The sequence below is a fragment of the Rattus norvegicus genome, chromosome 5 (assembly GCF_021556685.1).
Source record: "Rattus norvegicus strain SHRSP/BbbUtx chromosome 5, alternate assembly SHRSP_T2T, whole genome shotgun sequence".
Classification (NCBI taxonomy): Eukaryota; Metazoa; Chordata; class Mammalia; order Rodentia; family Muridae; genus Rattus; species Rattus norvegicus.
Genome location: NC_141538.1, coordinates 36534299 through 36549643, shown reverse-complemented (window position 1 = coordinate 36549643; position 15345 = coordinate 36534299). Strand labels below are relative to the sequence as shown.

The 15345-nt window shown below is 38.5% G+C and overlaps 1 protein-coding gene across 1 annotated transcript in view; it reads right to left on the bottom strand.

The window, feature by feature from the left end:
- Positions 1–14983, bottom strand: part of Mmp16 (matrix metallopeptidase 16) — a 244950-nt gene extending 229967 nt beyond the window's left edge. The window contains 1 exon segment of the mRNA NM_080776.4: positions 14423–14983. Within this exon segment, the coding sequence (NP_542954.2) occupies positions 14423–14554 (132 nt within the window). The 5' untranslated portion in view covers positions 14555–14983.
- Between the last annotated feature and the right edge of the window lie 362 nt (positions 14984–15345).

Sequence of the window (15345 nt, the reverse complement as noted above, 5' to 3'; positions counted from 1 at the left end):
TAAAAGTGTTGAGTAAAAAGTCCCAACTCCAAATGAGGATAATGGTGATGATGATGGCTAAGATGATCGATTGTTTTTCTTTCTTTTTCTTCAAAAACAAATTCAACCTCCCACCAATAGAACAGTCATGGTAACACAGAAATAACTACTTCAAAGTTTCAAACTTTAAAGACATTGCAAAGAAAAGTTAAAAAAATAAATATGAAATAAAAGAAATATGAAAAAAGAAACAAATACTGAAAGCTACAGAAGTGGGTAATATAATACTAAATTTCAGCTTTTTGTGATATATTAACTTTCACCATCAATTTACCACTAATAATCTCTTAGCCGTGGTGTAAATTTAAAGACAATAAGGAATATATTTAGAGTTATCTTGTATAAAATAAGCGTTTTAATTCTTTATAACATTAATGATTAACAATTGAAAATAAAAAAAAGAAAATAAGTAGATATTCATTGGGCCCAATGAGTTAAGAAACAAAGAGAAATGGATAAAAATATATTACTAACCACTGATACCTTTGAATCTAGGTAATATAACCCATTTGTTCCCTGAGTATAGAGACAGTAACCTCTTTAGTTTTAGCAAACCAATCTCCAGTTCATTGAACACAATGGTGACCAAACAAATACACTGTCTCCTAGTTAGCTGCACTTTACTATGGGAAACAGAAAGGATCTATTGTATAACACCTGGGCAGTAGATTATTTGCAAGGCACTTAATTGGCTCTGATAGTCTAAATTTACCCATATGCTCTCAGCAAAAGGGAGAAAAATTCTTTTAGTCCCTTTAAATTTCTCTCCATGCATTTGGCCTAGAGGGTTCAAGTGAGAGGAATATCACAGCTCAAAGTCACACAGAAGCAGAGTGAATTGGAATTTTGCTATTAAACACCTATAGGCCAAGCCTTAACGTTTAGTGAACAGCTCAATGGATTTTTAACAGTGATGTTTAAAATCTGTTTAGTGTAGCTTGTGTGTGTGTGTGTGTGTGTGTGTGTGTGTGTGTGTGTGTGCCAAAATGTCATAAGAATCTCAGTCCCTTCTAGATTAAATGCCTTTCATAAGTTGCTATGAAATCTGCCTCTTTTCTCTCATTTACTTGGAAGTGCCTCTTGAGCTCACTAGCGGCTATGTATAATATTTTGTAATATTGCCTATGTAAACGCAAAAGTGTGAAGAAGAGTTTAGCTATTTTTTTCATCTAGCTACAACAGGTATTTAAGTAAATGTAAACAAATGCTCCTTTTTAAAAGTTTTGTACTATTTAATTTTCATAAAGTATTTTTTTATAAGACAAATATATCGGCGCCATCCTTAGTGGATTTTTAGATAAATATTTTAAGGTTTATTAAGTCTTTCTAATAATCTACCACAGATATGAAACACATGTTAGAGTTATTTGTGTTTTCATTTCCTTTTAGATGAGCAGAGACCATCCCTCTGATATATCACAGGATGCAGACATTGAATGTTTATCTTTGAGGCTAGAGAGAAAAGTGGACTTTGACAGTGAGATGTCTTGCGGAAAAACCAAGGAATAATACAGCCTGGGAATACTGGTGCTAGTAAGACCCCAAAATTAGGCTATTTAAGAGAGGTGAAGACTGGAGATCGATTTAAATACATGGCATGAAGCAAACGGTCTGAAGTTGTGACTGAGTACCAGGGAGCAGGAAGATTGGGTGTGTAGCCTTGAGGCTTGCACCCATGTGGTCAGGCAGGAGCAGTGATGTAGTTGAAAACACAAGTGAGAGAAAATGTAAAGAGATGAGATCCATCTCTTGCTCATGAGGAGCACAGATGAGAACAGAGGTGCAACTGAGAAGAAAGATGCAAACGGGAGACAAAAAAAAAAAGGCACTGGTATTCCTTTAATGTTTTAGCAGTAGGAACGCACTATTCAGCTAAGGCCAAATGATAAACACCAGCATAGTCTACACGTAAGCACTTTAACATTTCAATTCATTTGTTCTTGCGTCAATTTGTGGGACACAGTATATGAAATTATCACCTACTTGTAGAGGAATTTAATCCAACATTACCTTGATTACAGTGTCAATTTTTGAGTATAAATCATAGTTATAATTACTCAACATTCTTATTTTCTAAGATTAATGTCTATGTCATGTTTGGGTTTCACTTACGTACACTGAGTTCTCTCTGAATTCAGAACTGTTCTCTTGTACTTCTTTCCACATGCCTGAATTATATGCTGTAGAGGAAACTATCTGTGTGTGTTACATGTGTGTGGAGGTCACAGAACATCACATACCTTCCTTATCCACTCTCCACCTTAATTTTAGAGATAGATTCTCTATCAAGAATTCGCTTCTTCAGATAGACATATTGGCCAATAAACCCCAAGGATGCTGCTGTCTCCAACTCTGGCATTCAGCTCTATGTTCCCACAACCTCCTTTATTTCTCTTTTACATTATTGGTTATTTTATTTATTTATATTTCAAATGCAATCCCCCTCCCAGTTAAACCTCGTATCCCTTCCTTCATCCCCCTGCTTCTATGAGGATGGTCCCACACCCACCCTCCTGTCTCAGCACCCACACAATCTACTTTTATTTTATTTTATTTTTTCTTTCTTTTTCTTTCTTTTTTATTGGATATTTCTTTATTTATATTTCAAATGCTATCCCCTTTCCCAGTTTCCTGTCCATAAGCCCCATATCCCTTCCCCCTCCACTTCTTCTACGAGGCTGCCCCCCTGCAGCCACACCCCCTTACCACACCGCCCCCCAAAATCCCCTTGCACTGAGGTCCAACCTTGGCAAGAGCAAGGGCTTCTCCTACCATTGGTGCCCAACAAGGCCATCCTCTGCTACATATGCAGTTGGAGGCCTGGGTCAGTCCATGTTTAGTCTTTGGCTAGTGGTTTAGTCCCTGGCCTCAGGTTTTCCTGATTATGTGGACATTTATCTGTCTGATCTATCACTGCCTCACTTACCATCTCCATGCTTAGTACGTTTTTATTTGATGACAAAAACAATGAGTTTTACCATTGGGGGTATGACATATTTAATCCAATCAATACTGTGGAGCGTCATTGCTAAGTCACTTAGAGATGTTTCAAATCTTCAGACTTCACGAGTGGTTAAGCAGAAACACATATTTTCCTGCATTTTGGGATAGTTATTTCCCACTTACCATGGCAGGATAATTTTGAGTACTCTGCAAATACACCATGAAAATGCGGTTTTCCTGTCTGCCTGGAATGGTGAGCAGGCTAACGCTATTGCCATTGTTTGCTAAGTACCAGTTATTAATCCTCTAATCTATTCGATCGCTTCCCCTATCCCTCCTTAGTGACTTCACAGGAAGGCACCTGCAAGGAAAGAATCATCTACAGGTCACTCGTTCTGTCCTTCTTTGTATTGTTTCTCTCCAGCATGTTGACTGGTGGTTTCCACATGCATGGCCCGTAGGGAGTGGTACTATTAGGAAGTGTGGCCTTGTTAGAGGAAGAGGGTCACTGTGGGCATGAACTTTGGAGGCCCTCCCCATTGCACAAGAGATCTTCCTTCAAGCTGCCTAAGGATCCCAGTATTCTGGATACCTGGGGAACAAGACGTAGAACGCTCAGCTCTTCCAGTACCATGACTCCCTGGATGCTGCCCTGTTTGCTGCCATGATGATAATGCACTGAACCTCGGAACCGCTAAGCCAGCCCCAATTAAATGTTTGCCTTTATAGAGCCGCACTGGTTATACACATTTGAAAACTATTATAGAAAAAGATAATCTCATTCTCTACTAAACATTAAGTTACTAGGAATCATGGTTTTGTGCATTTTGAGAGTTATTTTAGGATGGAGGGACTAAATAAAAAACTATGTTTTTATGTATATAGGCAACACTTATTATGAAAATGTTATTTCATCATCGTTGAATATCTGTCCTGAGGTGTTTAATCTTACAGCAAACTTGATCATTATCTTCCATGTTTTACATATGAGTAACGGGGAAAATGAGTCAGTAACTCCACCCACACAAGTTTATAGTGCGTAAGGGACACGGTACTTAAATCTCTCACACACATTGTAATGCACTGCTCAAGGGGATGCAAAAAAAGTTATGGGATAAGTATCTCACACTAACAACCTCACAAAACAACCTAGAGTTTTCCCTAGTAAGCTGGTTTAGACACAAATCTCCTTTAAAAGATGAATGAATATATTATGAGTCATGGAAGTTACACACTGTAACGATCATAAGACCTAAAGATGTTATTTAATATATCTGCATCAGTAACCAACTCGTAATCTGTATAAATATGGCATGGACTGGATATGAGGCCTTATGAAAATATGTGGAGATTTACTCAATTATTTTCAAAGCATCTTCTCTCCCCTCCCTCCCTCTCTCCCTCTCTCCCTCCCTCCCTCTCCCTCTCTCCCTCTCTCCCTCTCTCCCTCTCTCTCTCTCTCTCTCTTACTCTCTCTGTTTCACTCTATTAAGAAATTTCTTTTACATTACAAATTAATACTTTGAATAGTTTATCTGTTATCTTGAACTTTCTATACAACTGGTGATAAAAATATAAACACAGAAATGACCAAAAGCCATATAATACACCAGGCTGTAGACATACACAAGCCCACAGTCTTTCACACAAACCTGCTTTCCTGCAGGGCACCATAATGCTAACTGCTGACATTTTGTTTCTACAATGGTCAATATATTTCATCATGAAATGTTTATGACCTCTGAACATCATATTCAATAGTAACCTACATTGTTACAAATTGTTGAGAAATAAGATTACAATTTATGTAATATAATATGTAATGTCAGATTAGGTCTTAGATAGGTTATAAATTTCTAATGCTTAAAAATCACAACAGACATTTAACACAAAAACTTTACTGGTCTCCAGATAATCATTGTTGAGCAGTCAACGCTAGGCACTGTATTCAGTTTTACTCCAGGTTAAGACTCTGCTTAGAACAGCCCCCTTGAATTCATTATGTATATTAAATATTTAGTTTTAGATTGGAGTATGAAAGATGTCATAATTGGAAGTGGATCCAAAATTTCTTCCCGAGAGCCTGGAAATCACTTTTCGCCTAAAATGACTTAGGAGCCTGCATTCCAGACACAGTCTTCCTCTTTTAATTCTAGGCTTATCCTCCAAACACTTCAATGGAATATGGCTCTGGCAAAATACTCACTCCCTCCTCTGTAAAGGAGGAAGAGTTCTGCTAACTCCCAACACTGTAGTGATAATGATATGTGCTAAAACAGGATAGCTAAACACTTTTAAGGTCTGAGCATTCAATTGTTACTTAAAGTTGTTTGTGTGGCTAAATTGAAACCTCTGAATAAGTCTTAGGTTGCTCCATTGAACTAATTTTCCAGATGTTTTTCTAATTAGTATACAATGGCAAAAAAAACTATTTCTGCACTTCTAGTCATGAGAGAGACTACAGGAAGTAAACCTCCCCCTACTCGCAGTATCAAGGATGAGTGACTGCTTATATGGGTTCAGTGCAGTCATTAAAGACTTATGCATTCCACAAACAATGAAGATGGTATTCCTGTTGGAAGCAAATAATGCCCCCTAATTCTGAATTGCCCATGGAGTAAAGAATTATCCTTAATCCCATACAGATGTAAAGTAGTCAGTAACATATGAAAAGTTGCTGCATACTAAGAAAACTCAATCTGCACAGAAGGTTTTACCTTTAACTGCCAGTGCTCCAGACTGAGCTTGTTCTCAACGTCATACAAGCAACTGGGCACTCGTTACCTCCTGAAACCTATTTGCCCTACTGGCATCTCTTTCATTTAACTCATGATGAAGATAAGGAGGGGTAAATATTGTGGCTTCTCACAACGTTTTACAACTTGGAAAGCAGACTTGGAAATATCTTGAAAATATTAGGTGCCTCAAGACACTAGAAGATATAAGTAGGCTCATGAGAAGAAATGGACAAGCAAATGCTTAAAGAAAGAATGAACACACAAAAGATAGATACCTAAAACCAAGACAAGCATCAATCGTTAAAAACAATCATCGCATGACACTGATTCCACTCTGAAAAGTTCCCATGGAAAAATTTTTCTGGTGATATCCACTGAGATTAATTATGTCAGACATGTGCTGAGGTGCACAACTCAGGCCACATCAAGTGCACACAATTTGGAGACATGGAATGCCATCAATGACAGTATTCAGCTTCCTTGAGAAGATTTTCTCTGCCTTCTCTTGTTTACAGCTAAACCAAATAGATGAAATTTTCATTCCACTAAATAATTTACATATTCTAATAATTATCCCTCCTGAGAACATAGCTTATTTTATTTTTCCATATCTTACTCAACTGACTAGACTAAAACACATTTCTAAAGCCTGATTATATCTGTGAATAGGTTATACCTTAATTACATCTTGATACTCTTTAATGTGCTAGTCAATGTCTTCTTATTCATATACTTCTCCCATTTAATATTCATTCATGTGAGTTATAAATTTTTCAAATAGAAAGACTGCTGAAACTCCTGTTTGGGAAGAACTTCTTACTCATTTTTAAAACAATAGGCATAAACGGTATTTCAAAACCTGTCTTCAGTGGAAAAATAGTCACTGAATATGATTCTAACAAAATGTTAGGAAAATAATACAAGTAGATGTGAAAGGATTAATTAACCATTCTGTACATTTAACATTTGATGTTTGCGACCTACAGTAGAGTAGGCGTTACCAAACAAAACTTACCCATCTCCTTTCTAAGTGCATGAGTCATTTTGGCCATACCAAAGCCAGTGCAGTCATTGAAAACATAGATTATGACCTTTCCAACAAGTAAGAAAAGTATATGAAGCAAGTGGTGCTACCACATCACATTTTATAGCATACTGTCAAGCTCAGGACATCATTTTCCCCCCAAAGAAACATTAATTTGAATCTGAGTTGAGGAAATATGTAATTCTTTGTTCCAAGTGACCACCATGCAAGCCAGGTAATATCTTAAATCATGATCTATGTGCTCGCTGATTTCATTAAAAATATTTGATTGTGTATGAGTCTTTTGGTGACATCTGATTCTACCTACTTTCATTTCGTTTCTTTTCTTTTTTCTAATGATTTTTTTATGTACGTTTCAAATGTTATCCCTTTTCCCGGTTTCCCGTCCATAAACCCCCATCCCATCCCCCGACACCTTTTTCTATGAGAATGTTCACCCACCCAACCTGTCTCCGCATCCATATATTACCCTACACTGGGGTGCCCAGTCTTGGCAGGACTTAGGGCTTCTCCTCCCACTGATGTCCAACAAGGCCATCCTCTGCTACATATGCAGCTGGAGCCATGGGTCTGTCCATGTGTACTCCCTGGATGGTGGTTTAGTCCCTGAGAGCTCTGGTTGGTTGGTATTGTTGTTCTTATGGAGATGCAAACCCCTTCAGCTCCTTCAATCCTTTCTCTAACTCCTCCACTGGGGAGTTCAATGGGTGGTTGCAAGCGTCCACCTCTGTATTTGCAGTACTCTGGCAGAGCCTCTTAGGAGAAAGCTGTATCAGGCTTAGGTCAGCAGGCACTTCTGGGCATCAGCAATATTGTCTGGATTTGGCGTGGTAGTATTTAGTAGACAGCTCAACTGCGCCCTCTAGCCACTTTTCATATACTGCACTCAGAGGTCACATTTAATCAACCAAGCTGCTTATAAATTCAAACTTTATAAATCGGTGTATGAGTGGTGTAGGGGTTGAAACACCACGGACTCAGTGCCACATGGCAAGAAGAATCAATCAAAGATGGTTTCAAAAGTCATGTCAAAATTCTACAAATAACTTTCCTAAGAAAAAGTAATGCAAGAGAACTTTTGTTTCTTAGCCATTACTTAAGTAATTACTTAGCACTTAGCATTTTGCATGGAATTTCTCGTCGGTTATATTAGCTGCATGTTTCATGAAATAAATATTTCTCAGGGTCAAGAATTAAATATGTGATGAGAAATGTAAACTAGCACTCTGATGATGTGTCAAAATTATCTCCCACAATAAGCAGATAAACACGCATAATACATAGACAGATAGGCGATAGCATTACAACAAACATGAGATGCACATATGATAGATTATAACAAGGTAGGTAAATATATACATATGTATATATACATAATACATGTATAATAGATAGTATGGGTAGATATTTAAATAGATGGATGGATAGATAGATAGAAGATAGATAATCAATTTTGAGATACACTCTCAAGAAACTCAGACAACATATTCCAACTTCCTTTTTCCTTAAAAAGTACTACTTGTGAGTGACGGACACATGTTTGTGGAATAACATGTTCTTGTTTCTAGTATTTAATGTTTAAAGTGTGCTACCTTGGTAAAAAGCTAATTTTAACCTTACTGTCATCTGATGCCAGCATTTTTATTAGTAACAAGACTACGTTGATACTTGAGAATGAAGCTCACTTTGCTGCTAGACATAGTAATGTGATTATGTGTAATTAATAACCAAAGGCACACAATTTAGAGAAAGCTTGAAATATTTACCTCTGAACCCTAAATTGTTCTCAAATTGTGTGGTATGTATGTCCCACACCTGACATTGCATGGCTGTATATATAACATATAATGAAACGGACACTAACTACTGTAAATTTGAAAATGGCCTTTTGTATTAATGTGAAGGAGGGTGTTTCTTTGTTTTGTTTTGTTGTCTCTCATTGCTGTGGTAAAATGCTAGAGCAACTTAAGGGACAAATTTATTTGGGTTCACAGCTTGACAGTATAGTTCCTTGTGGAAGAAATGGTAGAGCTTTTGCGAACAGGGGCTCCCAGCATCTCCCACCCTAATTAGGCAATCTAGAAACATCTCTCCCAGACAGACCCAGAGGTTTGTCTCCAAGGTGATTCTGGACGTTGTCAAGTTAGCAGTCAATACAAACCAACACGGCATTATTGACAGTTTATTTTAATACTTGCTTCTTTAGAAAATGTCAATGGAAAAGTGGCCATGTTCAAAGCGGTTACTGAAAAGCACCAGACTGATGCCGCCTTCATGCTCCATGCTCTGTGTCTTCATGGACAATGTTTTTTCCTGATATTCTTGGAACTTGACATTCAAATTTTGATTACGATTGGTCTACAAAGCACCTGGCCCCTAACTGAATGAAAATGGACATGTTATTTGAATTATAAAGAAATATTTTTGATGGTATTATTTAAACTATGAACAGATTTGAGAGAACTCTGCCTTGTAATAGAAGGTGTAAGCTGTACTTGACATTCTATGGTAGTAACAGATGACATGACAAAATGTGAAAATCACGTTCTTAAGCCAAACTGTCTAAGAAAAAAAAACACAGGAAGAAAATGTTCTGATGTTCGCATGATAGATTTCAAGACATTATAATACAAAAATAGAAAAGATATTTAAATGAAGTCTTCCAGACTGGCTGACTGTGATAGACTATTATGTAATTGGTTGGTATCCTGTCAATGTCCTCTGTATCAACATTGATTTACATCTATCCAGAGTGATTTCTAAAAACAACAACAAAAAAAAAGAATTGAATTTAACCATGTGAAGAAGTTATTCCTATAAGATATATATATATGTATATATATATATATATATATATATATATATATATATACAGGCTATACAATATTCATTCAAACCTCAAAACAAGCTCAAAGCAAATACTATCATCTCTCAAATATGCAAACTGTAACTTTCAGAGACTGATAAGCACTCCAACAGAAGCAATGAGATTAGATAGAAGCCAGGAAATCTAGTGTCAGGATTTGTGTTCTTTGTCAGTATATTCCTGAAAAACTTCTAATTAGTCATTTATAAATACCTTCTGAAAAGTTACATGGTGAATAGCTGCAGAGGGTCTCAAAATGAAATAAATCGACACATAATAACATTAGTTCAACATTAGAAAAATAAAGAAGATTTCCTATTTAGTAACTACATATCCTTAATAAGAAGTAGAAACTTCATATACAGCACTTTTAAATTTACTTTACTGAAGAATATAACTTGATCCTTATTTTCTAGAAGAGTCTGGAAAGTATCCAGCTGGACAGACAGAGATGCAACTTCAAATCTCAGTGGACTTTTCAAGGGGCTATCAGAACAAATGTGCCTCCCCAGCCTGTGTACCTTCAGAAGCACTTCCGAAAGAACTCTAGATTTAGGCAGAGCCTGTCCGGACAACTTCCAAAGAGAAAAACAGAGCCAAAGTGAAACAAAAGGAGAAGATGGAGAGTCCAGAACTGTTAACTCCTGGTCCCCTGGTTATAGATCCTGTCCCTATGAAACATGTCAAATGTCCAGCACATGTGGACTGCTCATTCTGCCTACAACCTCGTAGCAGATACACACACTTATGAATTAGTCACCGGGCCCCTGCTCCAGATTGGTTATAGATACTACGACAGACGTATGAGATGCTCTAGGTAAAGGTTAGAGCCAGACATAATTTTATGAGCTAATTAAATAATGAATATGGAACATTAAAAGAAATAGAAAACAAGACGTAGGAAATAGAAGTGTGTCAACATACAGCAATTTTAAATCTATAAAACATAGGTATTTTTTATCTCTTAACATATCTCGTAACCAATCCTTGGCAATTTCAAATGCAGTACACAGCTATCCAAGTGAAACTTTGAACTTTTAGACAGATGAGACAACTGATGAACAGATCCCAACCAGTTATATAAAACAAATGTAAAAAAACTTAAAAAATAATTACAGTCACAATTTATAACACTTTTAGTAAATGATCAATATGCACATAGAATCTTCTTCTATTTAAGAAAATCAAATTTTGCCTTCTCAAGACTTTCCCCCATCATTGTCGATACTGCTCTATGTACAATTCAGTTTTACATGCTTTGTTTTCAGCATAGACCTGGCTTACAATGTCTCTACTCCTAACAAGCAGGTATTATTGTTCAAAATCAATCTACAACTGCTAATATATGTGGCATGCTATCCCAGTCAATAGCTATTGCCATCATAAACTATAATATAGTCCAAGTTTCATAACAATGTATGCACCCAGGAAATAAGCTCCAGAGTCATGGAATCTCTAATTTGCAGTAATGACATTAAGAATAAACTGACTCCAAGAGTATAGGATCTAAATCACAATTTCTTGTTAATAATTTAGCTGCTTCTGATCAATGACTAGCTCAGCTTTTTGACCAATGAATACCTGATCCTTACAGTGTCACCCAATGACAGCGGTTTTTGACTTTCACAGCTTTCTGACCAATGACTACCTGAGCCTTAGACTGATATCCAATGACAGCAGCTTTTGATTTTCAGTTAATATTAGTCATGCTGCTTCCCTGTAATGTGCTGGTGTTCACTGTTACCATTTCCAGGATGCAGACAGACCTCAGTGATGAATATTCACTGAAGACTTCAGGAGCAGTGGAGAAATACAGGCAATCCATTCACAGTACTGCCTTTGACAGTGTCTGTTTCTTAATTTGATGAATACTCTATATTTGCTTTTTTAAAACCACACAAAAATACCATTAGCACTGACTTTCACAAGAATTTCAAATTTTTCTACCATCCTTTCTAAAAGTAGAACATCCTAAATGTTTATTTTCTTAAAAAAATCAGACAGGAAAGAATTAACATAAATACCTTTGCTCAATCCCTTTCGCAGGGAGAAAAAAATACAGGCATTTTTTTTTTACCTTAAATCATACAAATAAAAAGTATGGGGGATCACAAATTAAGTTCTTCAATGAATAAAACATTGTAATCTTAGTTGTCAGCATGAACGGAATCTCTCCAAAGCTCTGGTCCAACTTAATAACTTAGTGTGTATACTAGGAGAAAAAAAACAAAAAAACAAAAAAACAGGACCTTAGGAGCCTCAAGCATGATTGATACTACTGCTGGGCTTTGTGGGGTTTGGTTTGTTTGTTTTGGACAATGAATGGAATAAAACATTCTTACTGTGTCTATTCTACAACCAAGACTAGAAAGAATGATACAAGTGCCTCTCCTGGAAAAGTAATGCAATATCTTTCCCATTAGCATTTTCTATTAGAAAGAGATATCTAGTAAATATTCATCAGGCATAAACACAAGTTAGAAAACGTTCTATTATCTTAGATTTGTATGCTATTTTGATACATATTTTTACTATCAGCTACTTGATAGTTAATATACATAGTATCATATATTTTATATATATGTATATATATAAATATATGTATATATATTAGTGTGTGTGTGTTTGTATGTATGTGTGCATGTGCGCGCGTGTGTGTGAAAATGCCTAGACATCCAACCAAAGAAGTGCTGAAGAGCTTACAAAGCTATTTGGAAATGATACAAACTCTGAGACACAATCTCCTATAAATCATTAGAAAATTCCCTTTGTGTTAAGTAAGCTTACTAAGGTCTCAGGGGGCACATGACTCTTTTCATCTGTCGGTTAAATGTTTGCATCGTGCAATAAGCATGGCTGGAATAACTCAGATGCCCCAAAAAGGGGAAAGTGGCTCTGCTAACTACTCTCCATAAACCTTGAGAGGCAGGAAGAGATATTTGAAATTCAATATGAGATCATTTTAATAAAAGGATCTCAACCTCATTCAGGTAACAATATCCGCTGGTTGAACTGACTGAGAGGTTCCAATATAAAGTAATACAATCTAACCTATATTTAGCCTCACAAAACAAACCTAATAATCATCAAAACATTGATGTCATTCAACCCTGCAAAGGTAAGTTAAGAGTTCTCCCTAACAGGTAGTTCCTACCCAGGCTGAGATTCCCATAGGAAGCAAGATACTAACCAGGACCTACTCCAGCCCCCTCTGCCTCACCCCACAACAGTCTCCTCCACCAACAAGCAACAGCCTGCTCTGTATACAGCATGCTAACAACAGCTTGTCACTTCCATTCCTTCAGCTTATGAACTTGCCATGCCTTTAACTCAATTAAATTATCTCCTGACTTAAATGTTAGGACAAAACCCATAGTGACATCTAATTTCAAAAGTTCAACTTGTCCATCAAGAAATGTCTGGACCTTCAGCTTCTTTTCATTGCTGTTTATAAGTAAAATAAATCAATTGTGCGCTTCAAACGGTGAACCTATTCTGGTTTTCAAATGGTGGTTTCTTTGAAACATATTCCTACTTAGCATTTGCAAACTTTCTTAATTACTGTGATGATGGGTCTTACTTTTTCAAATACATTTCTTCTGCCCCCATTATATGGAGTCCAAAAGACAGTCTCTGCCTCCACACCTGGCACTTATTATGAACACTTTGCTTATAAATCGGTTCCATGAAGCATGTTCAACCCTGTGCAACAGGTCCAGCTATTGTGTAAACACAAGCTCCTAACACCACAATGGGGACAAGAACCAGTTCATTACGACAGAGAAGAACGGCACCAATCCCCACAGATTCAACTGTAATTCTTTTGAGATATAGGAGGCCGTGATAACTAAGAGAAGTTTGTGCTACCCAGACCCTCCCACAGCCTTCTCCTTAAATGTAATGTTAGTGTAAAGAACTGTGCAACAAAAAGCCCAGGTGTGCATGGCTTTTCTCGACTCACTGCACATGACCAGCTTTAGAGCTCACTGGATGACAGGAAGAGCACTTTCGCGAAGGTCTGACAAGTCCTTTTACTTAAGTTGCCCATTGCTGCTGCTGTCTGTTCCCAAAGCCATCACATTAAACAAATGGCAACCAAAAATGTCTCGGCTTTGTCATGTCAGTGTGAAATCAAATTTAAAACACACCTCTAAACTATTCGAAGGGGCCGGGTTTATTTCCAGTCCCTTGGGAGGGGAGAGAGTAGGCTCTTAGAGGAGGAGATAGATTTCATGTGTTCTGTACAGTTAGATCTAGTTACAGTGTATTAAGTTATGCCTAATAGAAAGATACTGTTTGCTTGAGTGTTTTATCACAAAGTGATGTTATTAGCATATCAAGTATTCCCATACTCTCCTTGAATTCTTTGATTTTTACCTTCCTTTGTTAGGCACAGACCACAAGGAGAAATATTGCAGGAACAATACCCAGGCACATGATACCAACCATCAATGTGGTTTCCCTAGCCGTGTATGCAGCAGAAACTCAAGCTTTCTTATAAAGCTACACATTTGCTCTCCATAGAGCTCTGCCTCTTCTCAGGCTAAGCAGCACCAGCACGCTACAATGTGTTTCTGAGCGAGCAAGCATGGTGCTTTGTGCATCTGGGGATAACGGATTGTGGGTCTCCAGGCATCCATCACTTAGAACACTGGCAAACTCAACGAGGGTTTTCGTTGCTGACTGGCAAGAGAAACAATGTGCTCTGAGCTACAAGGATCCAAGAAGTGAAGGAAAGGTTCCAGGGAAGCAGCCGAGCGAGGGGAGAGGAAGGAAGCACTGTACTCTTACCTCCACATTGAAATACTGCTCCGTTCCGCAGACTGTAGCACATAAAATCCAAAGCAAGGTTTGGAAGAAAAACACCCCCGAACGATGCACGAAATCCAACCTTCTTCCAGAGCTGAATGCGAGTAAGATCATAGTGAACTCTGCCTCAACGGATGGACGAGCTCCCCTGCGTTTTCTCCCTCTTTCCGAATGCCCACTCCCTGTTTCCTTTTAAAAGAAAAAATAGTCCTGGGGTGGGTAGAAGCTTGCAGGTTCACCCACCCGTCCAGGGGTGGGGATGGGCGCCAGGCTCGGCAGCCGCGAGGAACAGAGGAAAGGCAGGGTCAGCGGCTGCAAGTGTTCACCATCCTCACCCGGCCGTCGCCCGGAACGTGGCGCCCAAGTTCACCCGCGGTTCCGATTCCCAGCGCCGCCGAGTCGCAGCCGCCGCCTCCAGCCCGTGCGTCCTCCGCCTTCTCCACCTCCTACGCCGCCGGTGCCCCCAGTTTCTGCGGGAAGGGCCTCAGCCGCTCCCAGCTCACTGCCTCCGCTGCTCCTTCCCTCCTCTCTGCTCCCCTCCAGAATGTTCATCGGTAATCTACATAACTCCTCCTTCCCGGGGTCTGCGGGGATCTTGGGGGCCCCGCGCGCACACACACTCCAACCACACGCGCGCGCGCACGCGCTCGGTCCTACACACACTCACACACGCACACACACGCGCACACACACACACACACACACACACACACACACACACACACACACATACACGCGGGCACCCTCACATGAAACACACGCAGGCGCGCTTCTTAAAGGAGACGACTCATAAAGGATGCCTTTTAGATACTGGCGCACTGTATTGGGTACCGGGCCCTCTCGAAAGGCCCTAGTTCATGATGAACTCTCTTTTCCTTATTACCTGTCCCTCATCCAGAGGTCTG